General features: G+C 36.8%; 1 protein-coding gene across 1 annotated transcript in view; it reads left to right on the top strand.

The window, feature by feature from the left end:
* Positions 1-25,274, top strand: part of SEMA3E (semaphorin 3E) — a 259,454-nt gene extending 234,180 nt beyond the window's left edge. The window contains exons 13-17 of the mRNA XM_065883863.1: positions 1,242-1,283; positions 3,014-3,180; positions 7,995-8,062; positions 9,567-9,706; positions 24,822-25,274. Of these exons, the coding sequence (XP_065739935.1) occupies positions 1,242-1,283; positions 3,014-3,180; positions 7,995-8,062; positions 9,567-9,706; positions 24,822-25,274 (870 nt within the window). The remainder of the gene's footprint in view (positions 1-1,241; positions 1,284-3,013; positions 3,181-7,994; positions 8,063-9,566; positions 9,707-24,821) is intronic.
* The last annotated feature ends 685 nt before the right edge of the window (positions 25,275-25,959 follow it).

Raw genomic sequence — 25,959 nt, 5'->3', positions numbered from 1 at the left:
CGTCATCTGGGAATGTACACGTTGGGCAACTCAGAGTTTTTGCCATTCTGAGCACACACATGGCTGTGAATGACCGCGAAACACAAGTATTGATATTGGAGTTACAAATAAATTTTGGCAGGTAAGCAAATGTGCAAGAACACAATGTGCAAGTAATGAAGATTGTGTATGTAGGTGATGAATGTATATGAAAACATTTTTGATGAGAAACAGTTTATTTCGCGTAGGCTCTTCTGGAGATTAGATTCCCCATAGCTATGCACAAAGCTAACCACATTCTTATCTCAACCAGAGCAGCTGTGCTTTTGTTTAGTTTGCGTATCGGACCTCTGTAAGATTTCATTTCATATTAGGAATCATAGCTCTCATATTAACCACATTCATCGCAATGTCTTGTTCATATAAACCCTTAAGAAACATTGTGTTTTGAATGAATAAATGCACGCCTGTGTATATGGTTCTGTAGTTTAAAATAGTTTTAAAAATTTAATAGAGAGGATCAGTTTTTCTCTTTCAAAAAATAATTGTTTGAAGGGTAATTATCCACGGAGTGGATCCCACTTGCCTATGGCTTCTCCACTTGCAGAATTGACTGACTTGGTGGTGTCCTTAGAGACGCTGTCGTGTCAGTCACCATCCCTAGAATTGCACATAGGCTCTCAAACTATCCCGTAGATTCATCCTTCCTCTGGTGCAATTCTAAGACAGTGATGACGGCAGTGCGTCTTTTTCAAAGCATTCTGGGTTCATGGAAATTGAACTCTAACAGAAAAGTATTTTGTTTAGGCCTGGGTTAAAACAATGAAAGATCACATGGTTTATTGGCAGTAAGACCTATTCAAAGACGTAACTGTTTTACTTCTAATGGTTCAGCTTTCTTTATAAGAAAGAACACTCTGACTTTATTATTTTATTTAAAGATATTTGAGTTTCCAGAGCATGAGTAATATTCAAATGCAAACACAAAAATTATAATCCAGAGACAAACTATAAGATGCTTAGTTTATTCACTACTCTTCTCATCCACATTTTGTCCTACTCTACTAGAAAATATATTTTAAAAGAAAGCTGTGTTTTATTTAAGTGTATTTTCCTTTTGATTTACTAAAATGAACGCTGTAGACTGTTTGGCAGCAAACAACTCACATACCTAGTATGATTTCAGGTAATTTATAACCACACTAAGGTATGTTTCTATATTTTTATTCCTAAAAAGGGCACGTATTTTCTTAATTTTTCAGGATCCAGTTCCGATTATTTCTATGGAGATTTCATCAAAGAGAGTAAGTTGTGTGTGTGGGTGTGTGTGTGTGTTCTATATTATCAGATAAGGTCAAAGGATAGAAAGCTTAAGTATGTGTGCTTATATATTAACAAGTTACAGTTTTATTCTGACAAAAATACATAGTGGTTTACAGGTAATAGATTTCTTCACTTTCTGGTTTTAGAAAGGTTGACAAGAGTAGGTTTACCTCTACAACCATGATAGGACCTTATTCCATGATGTTTTTTTGGTAATGTTTTTGCAAAAAACAATGGTAATGATGGTAATACAAAAGAGTGTACAATGAAACACAAACCTCTTTTCTACTTTACTGGAACCAGCTTCTGGTGTAAATTTCTTCAGAAGTAGTTGTTGCATGTATTACCTCATTTATTTATAAATAACCTTTTATGTTTAGGCAAATGGGAACATGGGATGTTGATTGTTCTGCTACTTCTACTTTTTACTTAATAACATATCTTACAGTTTATTCCACATCACTCTCTATATATCTACATCACTTTTCTACGTTTTATGTCTGTGTGCGCTGTTGGTGGGAATGTAAATTGGTGCAGCCACTATGGAAAACAGTATGGAGGTTCCTCAAAAAATTAAAAATAGAACTGCCATATGATCTAGCAATTCTACCTCTGGGTATTTATCCAAAGGAAACAAAAACACTAACTCAAGAAGGTATATGCACCCCCATGTTCATTGAAGGATTGTTTACAATAGCCAAGACATGGAAATGAGCTAAGTGTCCATCTGTGAATGACTGGATAAACAAATTTTATATACACACAGATGCGCGCACACACACACACACACACACACATACATACATACATATATGCACACACAGTGGAGTATTATTCAGCCATAAAAAGGAAGAAATCCTCCCATTTGTGACAACATGAATAAACCTAGAGGGCATTATGCTAAGTGAAATAAGTCAGAGAAAGACAAATACCATATAATCTCACTTATATGTGAACTATTGGCAAACAACAACAGCAGCAACAAAAACAAGCTCATAGATACAGAGAGCAGATTGGTAGTCACCAGAGGCAGGGGCTGGGTGAAATGGGTGAAGGTTATCAAACGGTACAAACCTTTAGTTATAAAATAGGTAAGTCCCGGTGATATAATGTACAGCATGGTGATCATAGTTAACAATACTGTATTGTGTATTTGAAAGCTGCTAAGAGAGTAGATCTTAAAAGTTTTCATCACAAAAAAAAATTTGTAGATTTGTAGTTTGTGGTGAGGGCGGTGAACTAGACTGATTGTGATCATTTCACAGTGTATACAAATATCAAATCATTATGTTGTACAGCTGAAACTAATATAATGTTATGTGTCAGTTGTATCTCAATTAAAAATGCAAAAAAAGCCCATTTACTTTTCCAGTCTCCTACTGGACATTCCTAGAGATGTTTTAAAAAGACCTACAGTGTTAGATGACGGAAGACTCTACTTAGATAATGAATAAAGTAGTCAACTTCTTGAGATGTTTGTCAGCCTTGCCCTAGCAATTTTATTACTCATGCATCCAAACCTGTAAAAGTATTTCAGATCTTGGAGAAAGTGAAAGTGTCAGTGTTCCATTATCTGTCTTGAGTGACTGCAGTCATTTAAGTGAGTATCCACAGAGGCGATCGTGTAGGAATGTGAAAATCCAGGTGTAAGAGCTCACTGAGAATTCTGCCCATTTCTACTAGTGGCCTCTCTCTTCCTTGATGTCTCTAGCAACAGCTCTATATTGGATCTGCTTCTGCCGTGGCCCAAGTCAGATTCCATCAGTGTGACATGTATGGAAGTGCTTGTGCAGACTGCTGCCTGGCTCGAGACCCTTACTGCGCCTGGGATGGCATATCCTGCTCCCGGTATTACCCAACAGGCACACATGCAAAACGGTGAGACAGAGTCTTCCATGGAATCTTTCCCTTATTTAGAGAAACAAACCTAACACTATTTTCTTCTCTTTTTGTACCCATTCCATGAAAATAACCGTTGTTTTTTTTTTTTTTGCTTGTTTGTTTCTTTTTAGTGATTTTCCATTTATTCCAAAGTAACTTTGATTTTTTTGTTTTTATATTGGAATATAGTTGATTTACAATGTTGTGTTTATTTCAGGTGTACAGCAACTTGATTCAGGTGTACATAGACTTTAGGTATATCTATTCTTTTTCAGATTCCTTTCCCATATAGGTTATGGCAGAGTATTGAGTAGAGCTCCCTGTGCTATGCAGTAGGTCCTTGTTGATTATCCCTTTTATATATAGTAATGTTTATACGTTAATCCCAACCTCCTAATCATCATAGTCCTATTTTGTTCATAATATAAGTTTTGAAACATCCACATTTTACTGAAAAATAACTCCCATTAATTATTGTGTAGAGACTGGGCTGAGCAGGCTGCTGGGGTTTTATTTTTCCTCCGGCTTTCAATCAACTCTTCCCCCTCCTGAAACTTTTGCTGCAAGACATGAAACCAGTTTAGATAAACGTAAAATGTGGAAATGGCTAGCCACCCCACACGTGAGGAATTCAAAGACTTAAAAGGAAAATAAATAAATAAATTCTAAAATACATCCTGCATTTGCCCTGTGTCCTCCCGACCAGCTGGTCTTCATTTATTTCATTTTGAAAGTGAATATTTTAACTCCTAGGCAAATGCATGACCTGTATAATTAATGAAATGTGTGATTTAATTCAACACAAATGAAAGGTACTTAAAGACCTCCAAACTCTAATATCGACAATTCAGTGGGGTCATTGCTACTTGTTAGAGAAGGTAAATCCTGGGATTCTTTGAACAGGAGACCTTGAGGTACAGAAAGTATTTTAAAGAATAAGGATCTTCACTCAGGTCAGAAGAAATTGTGCATTCTTTGGGGACAAAAATAAGGGAAAATATTTTTATTATAGAATAAGCAATTATCTTTTTCACTTGATAAAGTGACTAAAGATAATATAAAGCAAAAATATAGACTCATATACAGTTTCCCTACTGAAAAGCAACTTTTATTAATTTCATTTACTCTTGCTCTTTCACTTTGGGCTACTTTTCTTTAAACCTTTTTCAAAATCTAATTTAATCTAATTTAATGCAGTTGTTATTTTCCTAAATTTACATGTATAGTAGAATCTCATTTTTAAAAACACTTAGTCACTAATTAAAATGTTTGTTAATTTGACCTTAGCTAAGTTAACATTGCAATGAGTGTTTAAATATATACTAAGCAGATAGCAGAAAGATGCTTTGAGGAGCTTCCCTGGTGGCGCAGTGGTTGAGAGTCCGCCTGCCGATGCAGGGGACACGGGTTCGTGCCCCGGTCTGGGAAGATCCCACATGCCGCGGAGCGGCTGGGCCCGTGAGCCATGGCCGCTGAGCCTGCGTGTCCGGAGCCTGTGCTCCGCAACGGGAGAGGCCACAACGGTGAGAGGCCCGCGTACTGCAAAAAAAAAAAAAAAGATGCTTTGAGAGGACATTTGTGAACTAAATAATTTACCAACTGTATTAAAGAATTGAGTGAGTTAATTGATTTTGTACAAATGCTTAATGATATTTGAAAGCAGTTCTTGAGGAATATAGCCATGTTATTAATTGAAAATATTGTTTTATGATTTATTCACTCATTAAGCCAGTTTCTGTACCGTGTTAAAGGGGTATGAATAAACAGTCACAGCCCCCTGTCTGTAGGAAATCAGAACCTGAAGTGGAGAATGGAATTGTAAATAAGGATGATAGCTCACCACTGAGCACTTAGTATGTGTAAGGTACTGGACTAAGTGCAATACACATAACACATTATTTAATTCTCAAAAGAACCCAACCTTTGAGCTCAGTCTTGAAGGTAGAGATATAAGGAGATTCCAGCTAAAGAGAATTAATTGTTTGTACAGAGGCACAGAATGTTCTGGGAAAGCCGTGTAGTTCCACAGGTTAGGAGTGAAGTGGTAGGATCTAAGGGCAGAAAGGTAGTTTTACCAAAAGTAACAATATTATTTACCCTATTGTTTTTAGCAAAAATCAATATGTTTACAAGCCTTGCATCAAATACTTCCGAATAGCAAGGTTTCGTATTAGGCATGCAAGAGCGATGAAGAATTTTAACTGAGCAGTTTCCATAGCTAAGTATGTCTTGGTGTACAGTACATCTTGTAAGATTGTACATGCACAAGTTTGTAAGATAGTATTTAAAAGGGTGGACAAAAAGAGTTATTTAGAAAAAGTTAAATGAATAGGCAAAATCATAGACAGGAAGGACTGAGATGCTGGAGTCAGGAGCCACACTCGTAAGTGAATTAGTTCAGTTCAGTGACATGTAATGCAGATCTTCCAGGAGCGTCACTCTTGTGAACCGTCGCCCACCCCTGGAGGAGAACTTTTTGGATAAGTTCCAGGACATAAAGGGAAAATAGTTTGCTTTTATAGCAGATCGTTTTTGCTTCAGATCTGACTAGCAGCAGAAATTGAAAACTGGTCATTAAAATAAATACCCTTCTGTTCACGGAGTGAAAATGGACCAACAGAGGAAAAACATTAATTCGCAATTCAAACCACTTGTTTAAAATAGTCTTCCAAAATACACTATAATTTCTAGAGCTAGGTCTTTTTCTTCCCCCCTGCTCTTGTATTCCGTCTATTTCCAGCATTCTCTTTAAAAGTTTCCAAGAGGCAAGAGATATAAGAAAAATATGCGACTTGGAGAATAAACGACAACTTTGCTTAACCTTTCTAAAACTCCTGCTTTTAATGCGCTCTTTTTTAAATGCTAAAGTAAAGAACAGCTATTTTAGGATAGTATAAAGTGAACTGAAGCTTTGTTGGAGAATGTGATATCTCTCTTTTTAAATGCATGTTTCCAGTGATTTTAAACAAAATTTGTGTACACCTATCCACAATGCTTATCTAGTATTAGCTGATTGTAGTTCCCTTTATTCTCAAATCGTCTGTGTAATAAATATGATACAATATCATTTCTGCAAAGTGGAACCTATTTCCCATTTCATTGATTTATTCCTGTTCCATTATTCATTATTCATCAGCAGGCTTGGGATTCCCAATACCAAAGCAATACTCAGTGAAGTGAGGAATTAACAACAGCCTTTTATTCTCATGTAGAGCTGCTATCAGTTGTATAATAGATGTTGACGCTAGTATAAAATAATATAGAGGTCTAAAACTTTTAAATTTTGCTCCTTACTTTTCTGTCAATGTTTATTTTCAGTTTAGCTCAGTAGAATGATCCGTGTGGCAGTTTTAATCTTAACTTTCTAAAATCTCAGGTCTTTAGGTAAGGTTTTCTAATCCACAATCTATCGTTTTTTAAACATGCTTTTGCACACAGATCATAATCCTAAAAATCGATTGGAAATATTCATCTGTCCTAGCTTTCAATATAGGGAAATACTTAAATGGTTGTTTAAGTATTGCGTTCTTAACTAGGATCTGAACTCATGTGTGAGGAAGCACTCCATCTCTTGACATAACGTTCCAATATCACTATTTGGTGAACTTGAGGAAAAGCTAGAACGAAAAAAAAAAATTGAGACTGGAATTTAGGGGTCAGTTAGCCCAATTTTATTTTACGAAGGAAGACACACAGAAGCAGGATAGGCAAGGGGTGTGTATAAGTTCATGTAGCACATGAGTGGTGGCATTGGGATTTGAATCTGGTTCCCTTTTCCAAATTTTATCATTGCATATGGTTAAAGCATCTCTTTATCAGTCTGGAAGTCTCACCCATTTCCCTCTGGGGTAAAACTTCTGTTTTGCCTTCTGGTTTTCCCTCAGTCTTGAAGATATGCCATGATTTAGAGAAGCAAGTAGTATTTTCTGCTTTTATTGTAATACTTCTGTTTTTATCTCAAGTCTGAATTAATATGCTGAAGATCTTGATTTTAGCTTCCCAGTACTAATAATGATAATTTCCATTGTTTAATTCCTGAGAACAGTGCTTACAAATTTGAAACATGGTATATGTTCTGGAATTCTTTTTCCATGGATAAAGAATATTGTCATTTATCAATTATATGTCTAAGCGAACTATAAAACATGAAAATATACTAGAAGCGTATTTGCCTTTTAGAGGCAAATTGAGGAGAAGTACAATATTTCTTGAGTTCTACTATATGTAAGACATCCTGTTAAACAGGTAAATGCACCATCACATTCAACAGAGGCATATACTTTCTAAATGTTATAACTGAATAAAAGTAAATTGAGTATATTATTAGTTTATTTTTATTAGCAATCATATTGATCATGATGTCTGTAGAACAAAACATTTAGATCCAAATACCTTTACTTAATGCACTTTAATATAGATAGGAATTTTATGCATTTTTACTCAAATAGGTAGTCTGCTTCAAATCCCATTGTCTTTATCTGAACACATTCTTTACCACCCAAGACACTCATTTTGAACTAGAAGACTTCTTGTTTAACTAAATTCTTAACGAAATGTAAAGAGATCCTTCTTAAATTATAATCAAACTCATGTGACGATTTAAAAAACAGTTTTCTATAGATCTTATCCATTGAATAACATTCAATGGAAATATGGAAAACTATGAAACTTGGATTGTATCCTGGTTTTGTATGGCTGATCAATTTTTTCAGTAGCAGAATACTACTTGAAACTTTAATGCGGTTGGCTATCTTTTAAAGTCTGGAAAATTGAAATCTGAACATCTCCTAAATGCATTTACTTACTTTCAGGCGGTTCCGCAGACAAGATGTTCGGCATGGAAATGCAGCTCAGCAGTGCTTTGGACAGCAGTTTGTCGGTAATCCATAGAAAATCGATTGCCATGGATTTCTTAGAGTGTGCACTGAAGATAAACTGTCAGCTTCTTAAACAGGGTCCTTGTTTTCTTTGTGATTGATACACACTAGAACAATGTTCGTGAAAGTATTCTGTTTTTCCATGTAGTTACGATTTTGTGCATTTGATATATAATCTTTCCTAATTAGGAAAACGTTTTACCTACCCACCAAGCTTTATTGTTAGAATTCAAAAAGGGGACTCCTAGAACAAAAATGCTGCATACTTTAGGTGACAGTTGCCACAGTGATTTGCAGGGTTTATTTCACCAGTTCAACCATGGGAATATCTTCACCGTGTTTTTATAACTTACAGTAATTTTATCAAGAGTGATCTAACTTGAATCAAGTCACCTGCTAAGCTTTGGATAGAATAAAGTGAAAAACTTCGACTCTTTCACTGGGTTTCTGATGAAAGGTGGTAGGTGGTCCAATGTGTAAAGGAAGAGAGAAATTTTCAGCTGTAGACAAATGTAAAGAAGTCAGACAAGACGGAAAACCACCGTCCTGACTCTTTACACCATCATGGTGGTTGGTGAACAGGCTGTGCTCACCAGGAAGCAACAGAGGGAAGGGGCACCATGATTGGGAGACCAGAGATATTTATACACAGATCCAGAGATTGTGGTCCGGGATCAGTTTGCTAGACCCCAGGCTGATTCTGGATTTGATGCAAGATGTAAGCCTCTGAGAATATTAACTAGAGAAAGGTGGCATTATAGTTTTAGGGAAATTTAGGGGTCAGTTTTGAATGCAAGGAGGACTCAGACATAGAAAAAAAAAAATCCTGGGATCTAGTACTGAATTTGATCTTGGTTAAAACAACAAAGAACAAATCCACTTGCTTTTATTCCAAACTGCAGTTAGGTATACTTGCCTCTATGCCCATTGGAGTTCAAGTTCAGTGAGAGCCTTTCTGGGCCAAAATACAGATTATAATCAAGAAGCTCTGGTTCACAAAGTCCTTAGTTCAGTTTCGTACTCTTTTCTTCCTTCAGGAGCCCCATATCTGGATAAGTGCAGTCCATTGTCAAGATAACACTCACACTTTTGTTTATGTAGTGCCGTATCTCCTTGATTTCTGCTTTCTGCTTTTGGTTGTAATCATGAATTTTAGTTCTATGCCTTGCTTATTTGTTTGGTACTTACCTTGCCCGCTTTATCAGTGGATGTTGCCACTGATGTTTCATGAATTTAACACTGATGCACCTTCTTACTGATCTGTTACATCCTTTGGAACCAAACTCCCAGTTACTTCTTTCTGTCTCACTCCATAGCCTGCTGTGCCTTTTTAATGCCTAGATTTTGGTATGCTACTCTCCCTAAATAACTCCTGTATAGAAATTAACAATGAGTAATAAAAGTTATTCACTTTGCTATAGGGGTCTGAGTAAAGAATCTTTTTAAAAAATATTGTTTACCAGTAAAATCAAAGTCTCAAGGCTGATGTTAACATTTATGTTATAGGGGATGTTTTGGATAAGACTGAGGAGCGATTGGCCTATGGCATAGAGAACAACAGTACTTTGCTGGAATGTACCCCGCGATCTTTACAAGCAAAAGTTATCTGGTTTGTGCAGAAAGGACACGACACAAGAAGAGAGGAGGTAATTCATAGCTGCACGTTCACACCATGGTGTCTTGCATACAGTGTGCCATCAGTAAATAGATGATTCTTTATTTGGGTACTTAAAAATTAAACAATCTATTGTGCTGTACCTGTCATTTTAAAAGTGGGTTTTTTTTTATTATGTGTGATTTATATACATATAAATATATATGTGTATATGTATAGGTATATGTATATATAAAGGTTTTTAAATACATATACATGTAGATTTTTATATACATCTGTAGACATATATAAATAAATTATGTATGTATGTATAAATAACATTTGGAACCAAGAATTAGATTTTAACTTAGGAGCTTTTTTCGGCTTCATGATTTTAGCGTCATGTTGTAAAATTATAGTCTCAAATTGTATCACCCAAGGCAATGTTTTAGAAAAATAGCGAAATTAAACAGCATTATCACATATATCTTAGACACATGGATAATAGAATTGAAACAACAGTAGCAGCGACATTAAACCAGTTGTTGATAAAGCTATTAAATCATATGTGAGACATCAACTCAGGGGTTCCACTGTTGTCCAAAAAACAGGCATCAGCTCTTTTATCCTTCTAAGCAGGTTTAGTGGTGGAGATTATATTTCTATAATTATCTAACTAATGAGAGAGGAACGAGTTGGGCTGCTTTTACTGATGGAAGGCTAGGCAGCATTTAAAGCACACATACAGAACAGGCTGGTGGCAAACACTGTATAGATGCATGCGGGTCTAGGGAGCTGGTTTTATGTAGGGAGGGGTCAAGGGTGTGAAGCAGGTAAAGCTTAGGGAAGGCAGATAAAGCATTGTTGATGTGGGCGTTGAACTTAATTTGTACAAAAATGGAATTAGAAAAATAGAAAATAGAAGAAAATTTGGTTATATTAAAGGGTGATAGACTTGGTGAATACTGGGGAAATGGTCCTTAGGAAAGAGAGGGTTACAAGTTGAATAAGGGGAAGAAATTCTAGAGGCCTGCCTTAGGACACAGAGGACAGCTAATAGGTACTCATAAGATAGTGAGTCAGGAAAGTCTGTACCTCATTTTGACACTGGAGACGAAACCTTTGTCCTCGGAAGTTTAAATGACTGATTCTACATGTAGAGCACAATTACATTTTATGCCTTTTTTTCCCCTAGCCTGTTGTGAAACTAAAAATCCAACATGTTTTTGGTCGAGAATCGTAAAGTACATTCTGGGAACTGACTAAATTTCTATATCCCAGGTTCCTGGGATAGCTATTAGAGAGGAAGATGATACCTCAACTTAACAAAGACTATTAGAGATAATATAGAAAGGCAATCAGGAGAGGAAAATTCTCCTAAATTTTCATGACATCATAACAATAAATACGTGTCCAAAAAAGTTACTGTACATTGCACTGAAATAAATTATTGATTTAGTACTGAAGTATTTTCCATTGCACAAATCTGAGATAAAACTGGTTTTTAAATTCCATTGTAACTGACTTGGCAGGAGAGGACCTGGGAATATTCTATAGTTCTTCCAGTTGAATGGCTTCAGAAGACAGAGCAGTAATTCTTTCATCAGTAGTTTTCTTCACTCAGTATGTTCTGTTTCTGATTTGGAACTTAGTATAATCTGCCTCATTTGGAAAACTTTACCAAATCATTTTGACATGCTGCATCCAGTAGTGTTCAATTTTAAGTTTCTTTATCATATTAATATAATCTACTTCTTTTTCCCCAAATTTTACTCCCTATTTTCAACTACATTCAAATTTCCCTGGTATATTTACTGGTACTAGAAATTTTGAGTTTACTCTATGCATGACAAGTTGTATCATAATCAGGTAGTGCCTGATTTCTGTAGACATAACAATATATATTGAGTTATTCACAATCTAAAACAAAACAAAACACACAGTTGCTGACTTCGTCAAAAGCTAAATGTGCGTGCTGTGTACACAGAGCAAAATGACTTTACGTGTGTATTCTTTCAGAGTTTTTTAGGGTCTGTTTAGAGTTTTTTCAGCGTTTAGAGTTTGGACCATTTTTGCATTTATTATAGTTACTATAAGACATACAAGATAATTTTATTATCAAATCTTGACCATTGCACAGGATGTTTAAGTTCAACTAGTCCAATTCTTAACTCATGTGGGTATGCTTTTTTAGAGTATCCCTGACAATGGCCGTCAAGGCTCATCCTGGACGCTACAAGCCACGGTCAGCCCGTAGCCTTTCTGAAAAATTTTGATTGTCGTATCCTTTTATTGAACTGCTATTGTTGAGTCTGGAATCCACTTACAGATCCACCCTCAACTCTCCTGAGCTGTCCAGAAATCATGTATTCAGGTGGATGACGTTTTTGCTCCAATTAATATGTAGAAATGCTCCATAACCAAATTTCTAGAAAGCTTTTAGCAATTCAGTTATCTGGTTTCTAAACTGGATCACTGCAATTCTCTCAAATATGCACTTTATAGTTTCTTGCTTCCTGAAATAACACGTACGAAACGTAACATGTTATTAATTCCAGAAATGTTTATGGAAAGCCTAATTTATGAGTACTTCATAAGGGAGCATTTTCCCTTGGCTTGACGACCTGGTTAATTGTGGTGTGCATTGTGATTATGACACCCTGGGGGAGAAGCCTTCATAGAAGGGACTTGGGAGACGAGGCTGTTCTTTAATGTGCATCTACTGTATACAGGAACTGGGGTAGGTGCCTTACCTTATTATTCTCGGATCTCACAGCTGCACCTTAGGCATAAGAATCCTCATCTTACAAATGCAGAAACTAAAACTCAAAGAGGTAGAGCTCATAAAGTCAGTTACAGACCCAAGGTTTGAACTCAGGTATTCCTGCCTCCCAAGCTGGGCTGGTTCACATTTATTCATCAGCCAAGTAACTAGGAATTTGCTATCTGCGTTTTATAAAATGTACCATTTTATTCTTAAGAATGTATTTATAGATGAGATCATTGAGACACAGAATGTTTAATCACTTTCCTGGTTACTCATAGCTCGTGAGGCAGATCCAAACCCAGGTCTCTTCGTTCTTTCTACTAACTGACACCATCTTCTGAAATCGGAATTCTAAATACAGTTTCACATGCTCTGGGACAAGCATGGGGCAAAGGGAAAACTGTTCACTGCAGAAGGTCTGGAATTTGATTTCTGAAAAATGCTCCAGTTGACAGATATATATATATGTGTGTGTGTGTATACATATGTACATATATATGTGTATATATATATATATTTTTTTTTTCCATCAGAGTTTAGTGGAGCATGGTGCCTCAGCTTTGTTGGCACTCTACCTCATTTTCTTGGGTTTTAACTAAAATAACGCTTTATTCATTTATTTGAAACTTATTTAGTGAGCATCTATTATGTCCCGCTTTCGTAAAACTTGTACTCTGGAGAACAGAGAAAGATAGCAATAATAATAATATGACTAAGTAAGAACATTCTTTAAACTATTAGTTGATGGTAAGGAGAAAAATACAAGAGAGATGACTTGCAGGGAAAGGTTGCAATATTAAATGGGTGGTCATGGAAGGCCCTACTGAGAAGTTCACCAACAAAGTGACATTTGCAAATGACTTGACAGAGGTGAGGTAATAGGCCATGTAACAGTGTTGGATAATGGCTTTCTGGACAGTGCGAACAGAAGGTGCAAAGGCCCTGTTTCATCAGGAGGGCACCTGATACATTAGAAGAACCTCAGAGTGGAGGGCAACGTGGCTGGAGGAGACAGAGCAATAGGGAGACTAATAAACGGAGTCAAAAAGGGAGGTAAAGGGCCAGCTCATGCAGGGATTTGTAGGCCCTTATAAAGGGCTTTAGTTTTTGCTCTGAATTAAATAGAAAGCCATTGGGTAGTTTACAGGAGAACTATGACATGATCAAAATTCGGTTTTAAAAAGATGACTTTGGTTATTGTATTAAGACTGTAGCATGTGGGTGTGGAGATAAAGGTGGAAGCAGGGATGATAGGGACATACATCATCATGTTCAATGGCACAACATTAACTGTCAGTGTGCCCTTCACCTACGAAGTCAAAGGATGGGCAACTGGCCGCCTCATACACGTAAGAGCAAGTGCTTCACATATATTCTTCAGTATTATTGAAAATTGTGAAGGCTGTTTAATATATTTAATATCTCAGATGGAAAGCATTTTCAACCTTCTGTTCTCCTCCCCAAGTGTCTAAAATTGGTGTTTTGAATTCAATAAATATTCATTCAGAGCCTACCTTAATAGGTGATCAACAAATCATAGCCTTAGCCTTGTTGAAGCCTATAGGCTTACAGTGTATACAGTAATATGAACAGATAGTTATAATATATTGTGTTCATTACAACGTAGTATGAAACCATGGGAAAAGAAAATTGTCTCAACCGACAGGTCAGGTGTGGATGTGGCACTATGGACACTTAGGAAAAGATCCAAGGCAGAGGTGACATTTGAGCTGTGTTTTAATGGATAAACAGAAGCCAACTAGCAGAAGGAGTGGTGTAATCATATGTGCTGGAGATGACAAACAATACGGTCAGTGTAGATCTGTGGAGGACATGAGGGTACAAAAATAAGTAGTTCCACCAAGGAACCATTTCACTTTATCTATAAGCCAATGAGAATGCCTTAGACAAACTGTTTAGACACATTACTCTAGAAACTGGCTTACCAGCTTGGACGATAAGCAAGATGACAAGGAGACCATTTAAGAAGGTATTTCAATGGTCAAATGAAAGAGTTTTTTTTGTTTGTTTGTTTTTTGTTTTTTCGGTACGTGGACCACTCACTGTTGGGGCCTCTCCCGTTGCGGAGCACAGGCTCCGGACACGCAGGCTCAGCGGCCATGGCTCACGGGCCCAGCTGCTCTGCGGCATGTGGGATCTTCCCGGACCGGGGCACGAACCCATGTCCCCTGCATCGGCAGGCGGACCCTCAACCACTGCGACACCAGGGAAGCCCAAATGAAAGAGTTTTGATCAAACTAAACAGTGGTAGTAGGAAGGGAGAAGACCGATTTTAATTTTTATGAGATAACATTGAGTGCATTTGATATTTGAGATAAAAGAGAAATGATCAAAAGGGATTCATATGTTCCCGGTTTGGGTGTTTGTGTGGTTGATGGTGCAGTGATGTGATTCCAAGAATACAGGGAGGAAAGGAAGAGTTTGATTTTGGCCATATTGAATTGGGACTCCTGTAAAGCATGCGGACAGAGCTGTCCTTCTGGTATACGCATGCCTGGGAATATAAAGCCCAAAGGAAAGATTTGGAATGGCAAGAGATGTGTGAGAGACATTAGCAAAGAGGCGCTAAATTCATGGAGATAATAAAAGTTAAGAATAATATAGCAAGCCTCTATACTTAAATATGGCTCACTGTGTGCCAGGCACTGTCCTAAGAATGTTACCTATAGTAATACTTTTAATCATTGCAACAGCCTTATGAAATAGAATTATTATCCCCACTTTATAGATAAAGAAACTGAAGCACAGAGATTGAGTTACTTGCATAATATCACATGGCTTGTGAAATCAGTCTGAATTAGAGCCAGATATTCTGGTTTTAACCCTAGGCCCTTAGTTACACTGCAGTGGTGCCTCTAACTGCCATAGCCTGCCTTGGAGGCTTGGAGTAAATAGGAAGCATTATGAACTAAAGCTAGAAGCAAGGGGAAAATGCGCATATAAGGAAAAAATAGGAGAAGAAGAAACTCTAAAAGATGAAGAGTAAAATTGTTAGGGAAACAAGTCATAATTATAGTTAACATTCATTTAGTGCTTACTACGTGCCCTGTACTGTTCTTAGTGCTTCATGTGTAGTAACTTTTTTAAAACTTACAACATTTCTCTGCGGTAGTTAGTATTATTATGTGCATTACAGAGATAAAATTAAGTAACTGATGGAAAGTACACAAATGGTAAGTACCACTAGAGTAGTATAGCTTGAGGAAGTAGAGATGGTGCAGTTGGGGATGTGGTATAGTAGAACTCAGAGAAAAGGAGTTGGATAAGGACAAAGTAACAAACAGCACCCGGTGAAAAATTCAAAAAATAAGTGTCCAGGCTCTAGTGCGAACGTTTAGTAGAATGGTTAAGGCAGGAGCCATCTAGCAACAGGTGAAGTGACGTTGATGCTCAGGGCTGTGTGGGATTAGAAACAGTTCGTATAATGTTCTCGACCTAAAGGTTTAGGTGTAGGCCTTCTATAATGGTTTAAATTAGGTGGCCGTATATATTTCTACATATAATTTGAATTTGGAATACAGCTTAAATCTTCCTTTTATGAAGGAGGTATAAAGTATGTTTGTGTGATTGCAAAGGACAGAACTGTTAGAAACACAACTAAATCACCCCAAAATGATATACCCTGGTTTATGAAGTCTCAATTTCTGCAGTTGGATGTATTTGAATTTACAAGCCTCCAAAATAATTGCAAAAATTTAATTCTGAGTAACATCCCAAAGGAAAGGCATCCATACTTGGTAAGGCATGTGGTTGGAAAATTGCATTATTTCTCTGTGTATTTCTCTTTCTCTAAAATGCATGAGCACTATATTTTAAAACTAAGTAATTGAGGGACTTCCCTGGCAGTCCAGTGGTTAAGACTGCCTTCCAATGCAGGGGGTACGGGTTCAATCCCTTGGCCAGGGAGCTAAGATCCCACATGCCAGGGCCAAAAAACCAAAACGTGAAATAGAAGCAATATTGTAACAAATTCAATAAAGACTTTAAAAATGGTGCACATCAAAAAAAAACTTTAAAAAAAAAATTTTTAATGAAATAAAACTAATTGAGGAAAAATTGAAATATGCATTGATTTGCTTAGATTTAAATATTTATTAGTTCACTGTGTGTAATTTTCACTTATGACAAAGAAAGCCGTAGTTTCTTCAAGCTACTCAGATTAGTGTAACTGCTCACGTTAATATGATCCTCACTTTGAATGTTTTAAGTTTGGAGTATATTATTTTTAACCTGAAAATAGAATAGTCTTTGGAACCTTGACAATTTAAAACAGAAGTTGGCAAAGTACAACCTGCGGGCCAAATCTGGCCCTCAGCCTCGTTTATAAATAAAATTTTATTTGAAAACTGCCACGCTCATTTGTTTACCTGGTGTCTATGATTGTTTTCATGCTACAACTGCAAAGTTGAGTAGTTATAACAGAGACCATATGACATATGAAGCCCCAAATCTTTATAGCCCTTTACAGGAAGTGTATTGACCTCTGATTAAAGAGCTCAAAATGAAAACGTATACAAGTAAAGTCTTACTAAGTACCTCTGTACTTTGGACAAAATATCTTTTCATGAAAAACCAGGCCCTCATTTTGTGCCGAGCACTATAATTTCATTGGAATGAGTTTTCAGCAAAACCAAACAAAATGAATATTTTCTTGGAATGTGCTCTTTGGGATTTTATTCTTTACTGAGAAAACCAATGTGCACCCCAAAGACACTGTAAACAAGGTTGGGTTCTAGGAAGGAGTTCATAAATCCCCAGTGGGGAAGTTTCAGAGCAATCCCAAAATGCGTAAAATATTCTTCATGCCCATGCCAAAGTGGTATAAGGCAGGCCAGTCAGCTGCTGGTCCATAAGACCATCATCATCATTTATCCCTTGGTAAGCATGGAAGATTTATTTCCCCCTTGATCTTGGTTGATCCTTTCCATTGGGGATTCTCTACTTAAGGGAAACTATTTTTGTGTGTTTGTGGGTCTTAAAAATAAAGTATCAATTTTATGCACCGTATAGACTGCTTAAATAATGCTCAGATGTGCCTGTTTATTGTAGAAAATTCAAGAGAGGATGTAAGTTGACAGCAAAACTCCAAAACTTCAATTTGACTTTACTCTCTCAATTCTTTTTTAACTCTGTACCAAAAATTTGTCACTTAACTTCGTCTTCAGACCACCTACTGAGTAGGATAAATTCATCAGTTATTTAAATATTGTTGAGAAATCTAAGAGGCATAGTTAACTTATTAGTCAGCAGTCCCTTCTAGATAACCTAGAGTTCATTGCATCTATGCTAAATTTGTACAGTCTCCATGAAAGCATAATTTTATTGATGACTCAATGCATTATGGAGACAGCTTCTCTTGTAAAAACAAAAGAAAGAAAAGTGGAGTACACAGATTACATCTTTTAATGTTGCAGTTGCATTATGTAGTCAAAACTCGGAAACTTTTGAAGCAAAATCTTATCTTCATTGTACCATCTTGTTTGCTAGATGACTCATATTTTCTTGACCTTCACCAGTGCTAGCTAATCCATGACAGGGATCAGTGACAGCCCTGAGTTTACATTTCTGTCTTTATTTACATGTTTTGAAAGCATCAGATTTGTTTCACGTGAATATTATTTCTTTGTTTTTCTTGTTATCATAACGTTAAAGTATGTGAACTCTTTGCCTCGTTTGAAACATCTGTTTAGTAGTTTTGATGTTTCTACTTCAGTCTGTTAAAAAATGTTCTCATTTTTTCTAAACTAACAACTATTTACAGGTAAATATTCAAAACTTACATTTTTGAACCTTGACAAGCATGTTTTTATAATGTCATATGCTTCGTATTTTAGTTCTGGAGTAATTAGCAATATAGCTTATTAATTTCATTTTTTCCATTGCAATGGCGAAGACAGTTTCTATTGTATGAAGGGAAAATATAAAGCAGCTATGTGATCATAAGAATGGATCTAGAGTTTCAGGTAGAACTGTCTTCTGTTAATTTTCCAAGAGAATGCTGAACACCTTTGAAAATTAAACATATATCTTTCTAGATCTGTGGAATCAGATCACGATCTGTTTAATCCCATTGAGACCAGTCTGACTCTGAACATCTGATTAAACGAAGTAACATGGTAATGCAGAAAGTAACTTTAAAAGTGCATTTTAGAGACACTTGGATCTCAGAATTTATCATACTTTCCTCTTTCCTTTGGTCACTAGGAAATTTAGTTTTGAATTTATACTCCAATTAGAGTAGCTGTTCAGTGCCTTATGGTGTGCAGTTTTGTGTTCAAACATGATCTTTACTTTCATCCTCTGTCCTCTTATTCCCTTCATCCTGATATTCTTTTTTATTTTTTTATTTAATTTATTTGGCTGCATCAGGTCCTAGTCGCGGCATGTGGGATCCTTCGCTGTGGCGCATGGGCTCTTTGTTGCGGTGCACGGACTTCTCTAGTTGCAGCATGTGGGCTTCTTTCTAGTTGTGGCTTGCAGGCTCCAGAGCGCGTGGGCTCAGTAGTTGCGGCACACAGGCTCTCTAATTGTGGCACGCAGGCCCTAGAGCACACGGGCTCAGTAGTTGCAGCGTGTGGGCTTAGTTGCCCCACAGCATGTGGGATCTTAGTTCCCCGACCAGGGATAGAATGCACATCCCCTGCATTGGAAGGCGGATTCTTAACCACTGGACCACCAGGGAAGTCCCCTGATAGTCTTATCTATAGAAATTTTCAACAAAACATTACTTTTAAACTGCTGTTTGCTTATTTTCAAAAAGTATTTCTAAAAGTATATAATTATAGTATACTAGAGGATGAACAGATCTTACAGACAATTTAGTTTATTGTTTTCCAAACCAGGATGATCATTACAAGCATTTGGGGTTTATTTTATTTTTTTTTTATTTTGTTTTTTTATTTTTACATCTTTATCGGAGTATAATTAGTTTACAATGGTGTGTTAGTTTCTGCTTTATAACAAAGTGAATCAGTTATACATATACATACGTTCCCATATCTCTTCCCTCTTGCGTCTCCCTCTCTCCCACCCTCCCTATCCCACCCCTACATTTGGAGTTTTTGCTGGTCTGTTTGTTTTGCTTTTTGGTTCTTATTTTTGACTTCAGTTGCATAATTTAATCATACTGCTTAGTTTATGGCACATTGCCATGATCAGTCCACACGAATATCCTCTCTTGTTTGACTTTATTTTTCCTAGACCACCTTTCTCCATTTTCATCCTTGCTTCCCCATGTACATCCACTGTAATGATTGGGATAAGTCCAGTACTACATTTGTATATTGAACAAGTATGTAACATTTTTAGTGTACATGAGCTGAGAAAATAAATGCATTGTGTTATAACTCTTATTCTGCTTCTACTTTTCAAAACTCAGCACTATGTTTGTATGGTTTATCACTGTTGCTTTGTGTGTCTCTGTTTCATTGTTTCTGAAGGCTGCTCATCCCATCGCGTGTATTCATTGCTCCTAATTGATCCATTCCCCTACTAGTGGACCAAGAGTGTTGTTAATTCTCACTACCATATCTTTGTTTTTTTGTTTTTTGTTTTTCTTTTGCGGTACGCGGGCCTCTCACTGTTGTGGTCCCTCCCGTTGCGGAGCACAGGCTCCAGATGCGCAGGCTCAGCGGCCATGGCTCACGGGCCTAGCCACTCCGCGGCATGTGGGATCTTCCCGGACCGGGGCACGAACCCGTGTCCCCTGCATCGGCAGGCAGACTCCCAACCACTGCGCCACCAGGGAAGCCCTCACTACCGTATCTTTAATGATCACCTCTGCAGGTAACCCCTTATAGATCTGAGTGAAAATTTCTAAATTATTATCTGTCAGCATCTTTCATTTCTATAACTATTGCCAGCTTGCTTTGCAGAATTTCTGCACCATCTGCACTCTCAAAGCAGTTCATGTGGGTTCCCATTTCCCTATATCCTCACCTATATTTGGTATTTTCTATTTTTTGCCTTTCTTCTGGGTATAATGTAGTATTTCGTTTAAATTTGCATTCCTAAAATTACTAGTAAGGTTGAACATTAACTTTGCATACTTATTAAACATTTGGGTTTCTCCTCTGAATTGCCTATTTATATGCTTTTTCCATTCCATCTTTTATTTCTCTTTGTTGACTTTCAAGAATTCTTTGCATCTTCTGTGTACATTAATCCATTCTTGAATGTAAATATTCCAAACTTCTTTGATATAGTTGATATTTTGAATACATTTTTCACAGTATAGAGTTCTTATTTATGATAACTTTCTTCTCAGCATCTTCTTGTGTTAGATTTACGTTTTCTCCAGGTGGATCTTTAATCTGAAGTAAATACAGCTTTACTTGTTCTCTGTATAGTGTGGTAGGTTTCCCCAAATGAGCTATTAAGTAATTCATCCTGTCTCTCTTGGGGAATCATCTCTGTCATATAGCAAGTTCACATTGGAAAGTGTTTTTAATAAAAGGAAAATTTTATTTTTATACTGTAATATATGACACATTTTCTGTAAGTCAAACAATTTTTTTTTTATTGAAAGAAGGCCAGATAAACAAATATATAAAATTGTTGGTCTTTATTTCTTTACTAAAACTGATTTCATTGTTAAGTATATTCTGAACTAACTAATTCAAGGCCCATGTCTGTCCATTTCCTATAAAAAGTGTGGAACCGTATCATATGGTTGATACACATGGAAATCACTGCTTCTTCCTGAGTAGCTACCAGATGTGCAGGGTTTTTGTTCAATTACTTTTTTTATTTGACATTATGAAACATACTGAATCAATCCTTATAGCTAAAAATATTAAAACCATTTTCAGTAAGAAATTTTGTTTTTATAGATTGCCTATAAGAATATTTGATAAAGTGATGTATTATGTACCATCTTCTTTTTTTTTTAATAAATTTATTTATTTTTTGGCTGCATTGGGTCTTCGCCACTGTGCGCGGACTTTCTCTAGTTGCAGCGAGCGGGGGCCACTCTTCGTTGTGGCGCACGGGCCTTTCATTGCGGTGGCCTTTCCTGCTGCGGAGCACGGGCTCTAGGCGCGTGGGCTTCAGCAGTTGCAGCACGTGGGCTCAGTAGCTGTGGCTCGCGGGCTCCAGAGCACAGGCTCAGCAGTTGTGGCACACGGGCTCAGTTGCTCCGCGGCATATGGGATCTTCCCTGGCCAGGGCTCGAACCCATGTCTCCTGCATTGGCAGGAGGATTCTTAACCACTGCGCCACCAGGGAAGTCCCTGTACCATCTTCTTGACCAAGGAAATCTGGTCTGCAGACAGAACAGCTGGATGAAAACAATTCTGTAATAAAGATTTGATGTTGAAGATATCCATGTTAACAAAAGGGGAAAGATTAAATTGTGGAAAGAATTCAAATCCAAATTTCTAAGTCATTTTTTATTTTTAGGCGTATTTTTATCATAGGCCATGGAAGATATATTTAACTGTCAAAGCAGTTTAACCTTCATAGGGTACAGCTGTCCAGACTCAAGAGTTAAAACATCTTTTCCTAAATTTACGATTCACTGTAACCAGGAGGGGAGACCAAAATTCCAAGACAGGCACTATCTATAACATGCAAGTCAATGATGTAGGACAATCCTCATTGTAATTGTCGTGCTTCCACATTTTTGAACCAGTCTGGACTTTATCTATACACAGTGCAGTTTCTCAAACTTGGGTTTCTGATTATGAAAGAAACACCTGCTTTTTATACCAGACTTGGAAACAGAAAACAAAAAACAAGAAACTACTTCTCATCCAGTGATGAAAGGTTTGTATTCATTTCTATTTTTGCTTTATTTCAAAACACTTTCATAGACTGCTTGCTCTATTCCAGAAACTAGGCTAGATGACTTTCGTGTTTTCTCATGTATTATTCACTCTCACAGGAGGTATAGTAGGGAGAGATCAAAGGATCATATTCGTGATGATGTTTGTATGCAGATTCTTTTCAGGGGAAGACAGTGTCCTGGAACTGTGTTTTCTATGTATCTGTGGAGCACAGACCTCTTCTTTCATTAGTTAGTAACTGCTCCTGAAATCATGCTTGTTTCCTCTCTATCCAAGTCATTATTGAACTTACCTAGAAAAAGTGAATAACTTTTGGATGTATCTTTACGGGTATACCCCATTGTTTTGCATGTTTGTGCACTATGAACTAATTAGTATGTTCTCATTTTTCAGTGTGTTCTGAGCACTCACTGTGGAATATTCAGAGTGATTAGGAGATAGGCCTTTGCCATTATGAAACTTAGTATATGGTTCAAGAGATAAAAATTGTATGGAAAAATAATTTGAAGAGGAATAAAAATACCAACTTATGTACTACAGATGTGAATGCTATTGAGTTACAAAAAGAAACAAAAGATTTTTGTGGGCTGTAAAGAAAGTATTCATTTAAGAAGGGGAAATTTAAGCCTAGAAGGAATTTTTTTAAGTAATGGATGGGTGGAGTTCCCAACAACAGAAAGGAGTTCAACTAATGGAAAGAAAGACTAAGACCAGAATAAGACCTGGAAGTGCGAAGTAAGGGGAGAGCTCAGGGGCCAAGAGCAGTGGCAGTTGTGAGGAGGAAGGTTTGATTCTAGTATTGTATAGGTTCCCCCCACCACCTGCCCTTAAAAGTAAAACATTTTCTTGGGCTGCCATCACCACTTAGAATGTTTATTAAATATTCACAAGACTAAAACCAGAAATGCATTCTTTATGCTCATAGCTATTATTCAAATATAGAATGAAAATAAATTTACAAATAAATATATGCATCATTTAAATGTTTATTTAATGTGATGACTTTTTTTCGCTGAAATAAGGTATCTCCACGAACGTATTTTGGAATACAGACTACCACATACGTGTGTGTACGTGTGTGTGTGTAAAACATCTATCCACAGCACCTTGTGCCATATGATGACGCAGTCCCCACACACGTTGTTCAAGTGACCTCAAAACTTTTTAAGTACATTAGTACGTAGAGTTGTTGTTTGGTTTTCATATGGCTGGAATGTATCAGTAACATATTAAATTTACCTTTGTTCTCAGCAGCTGGAAACTATTCAAGCTTTAAAAATGGTTCAGAATCAACACAAAGACTCACAATGAGGTTGATCTTCCACACGATCCCAAATAGAGTTTATTAATTTATATTGATTATCATGAAAATAAACACATTAAGAAATCCTTCTAGAAAATTCATTCATCTCCAGAAGTGTCCCTCTTCCACCAACCCTAGTGAGAAACACCACATTAAGCTGCTTTGGGATAGACAATGAGAAAGGCAGAATCTGGTTCCTTGAGCAATGCTCACCTACTCAGAGGAGCAGTAGAGTCTGAATAAGTTCTCAATCAGGAGCATGACGAAAAGGAGTGGACTTTGAAGAGTAAAATAGCGCCCATATGTTGACACAAAGGAGAAAGATACCAGGTAAAAGAAAACTTATTACAGGACTGTTGTTATGTATTTGCAGGTAATGTTGCAGGCTCGGGTGTACAAAGGTTAACAGGTGAAATGATGGTATTAAGGGAAGGAGATACTTTGACATTGGGTGTGAAGGAGGCCTGGAGAAATGACATTTGGTTCAGCCTTTCGGGCTGAGAAGGAACCAGCCGTATGGGAGTCCCTCTAGGTCCTGAAACAGAATGAAGTTGGGCATGAAAGCAGGAACAGAAAGAAGAAGGATTTGGGGGAGACTGCCATGAGATAAGGTCCAAGAAACAGTCATGAAATACGTAGCAAAAAACAGTGAAATGTAATGGATGGATTTTGGGGTTTTTTTTTTCGGTAAGGAGAGAGAGTATAGGTATCCCAGCTCTCTCAACACAGGTCCTTGTAGGTACATTGAGCATTACGATCTGGGAAACATAAGAACCCCTCAACTAATAATGTGAGAAATGGCATTTGTTCTGGCATTACAAAAGAAATTAAATTTGACAAATATTCATTTCACTCAAACTTTGAGTGCTATGCTGAACTGGGAGAAAGCTCTCTCAGTTTGCTCTTAACAATACTGATGTAAATTGACCTCAAAGTCACTGATATGAAGTGATCTCAATATAAATAAGTTCAGGACACACACATACATACCTGATGTTATTACTTCTTTCTCATATATATTTATATATAGTATAACAATATAAATATAATATAAAAGAAATATATGTATTAAAATATGAATTATAAATAAAATACTAACATCATTTATATAATATATAGTTAATATACTCATATAATAGGTATATAATATATATAATTATGTATATGATTTTTAGGATTTCATCATACGATAACAAAAATGAAAAAATTCTAGATAGTGGAAAGGGTTATAGGTTGGCGTTCTTTTGTCCTGGATAATACTTCAGTGCTGTTGATTTTCTTGTTCTTGCAGGTGAAGACAGATGACAGAATGGTTAAGATGGATCTCGGTTTACTCTTCCTGAGGGTACGCAAAGTGGATGCTGGGACCTATTTTTGCCAGACAGTAGAACATAGTTTTGTCCATACAATCCGTAAAATCACCCTGGAGGTTGTGGAAGAGGAGAGAGTGGAGGAAATGTTCACCAAAGACTACGAAGAGGACGGGCCTCACAAGACGCCTTGTCCCGTTCAGAGCAGCATCCCACATGGAACCAAACCCTGGTACAAGGAATTCTTGCAGCTGATTGGTTATAGCAACTTCCAGAGAGTAGAAGAATACTGTGAAAAGGTATGGTGCACGGATAAAAAGAGAAAAAAGCTTAAAATGTCCCCTTCCAAGTGGAAGTATGCCAACCCACAGGAAAGAAAGCTCCGTCCCAAAGCCGAGCATTATCGCCTGCCTAGGCATGTGCTGGACTCCTGATGGGGCAAAACCAGCTACTGGCTTCTGAAGAATTTATATTTAGAAACCAAAAAAAAAGAGAAAGAGAAACCATCCACCTTCTTTGCATTACTTAAAAGAGATTTCTGTAATACAGAAAGGACTATAAAGGTGTTATGATAAATTATTCTATATACTCATTTGACTGGTTGAACCGTACATAAAATTACCTAATTTTTTAAAAATGTTATTGCTTGATGATTTCACATTATATTTATCAAAAGGTGACTATAGCTGTAGCTTTGAGTACTTGTCTGCTTTTCCATGGCAATTATTATTTTACCCTGGGAAGACTTAAGATTATTGCAATATTGCTGAAAAATTAGAGATTTTCATAATCATGGCAAAAATATACGTTTTAATCCTTCTGAATTTTGCCTTTCCACCACGATGTAAAATATATAGAATATCAGATACTTTAACATTCTCGTGTGAACCATCTGTAGTCTTTAAGAATTATTGTGTTAGTGTTGTCTAAGCCATGAGCTTTATGAAGCAGGTGTGTTGTAATTATCGTAAACCATGAAGGAAAAATTGTGGTCACCTTGAGGCTTGTGCTTTTCATAAAACATTCATTAAACCACATTCACGATAGTCCTGTTTCAGGATGAAAACACATTCTTTCAATTTCACTCCAGTGCAGAGAGAAGAAAGTCAAGGTAACTAC

This window comes from Phocoena phocoena, chromosome 9, assembly GCF_963924675.1.
Source record: "Phocoena phocoena chromosome 9, mPhoPho1.1, whole genome shotgun sequence".
Taxonomy (NCBI): domain Eukaryota; kingdom Metazoa; phylum Chordata; class Mammalia; order Artiodactyla; family Phocoenidae; genus Phocoena; species Phocoena phocoena.
The sequence above is the reverse complement of the archived record's forward strand: the minus strand, read 5'-3'. Positions and strand labels throughout refer to the sequence as shown.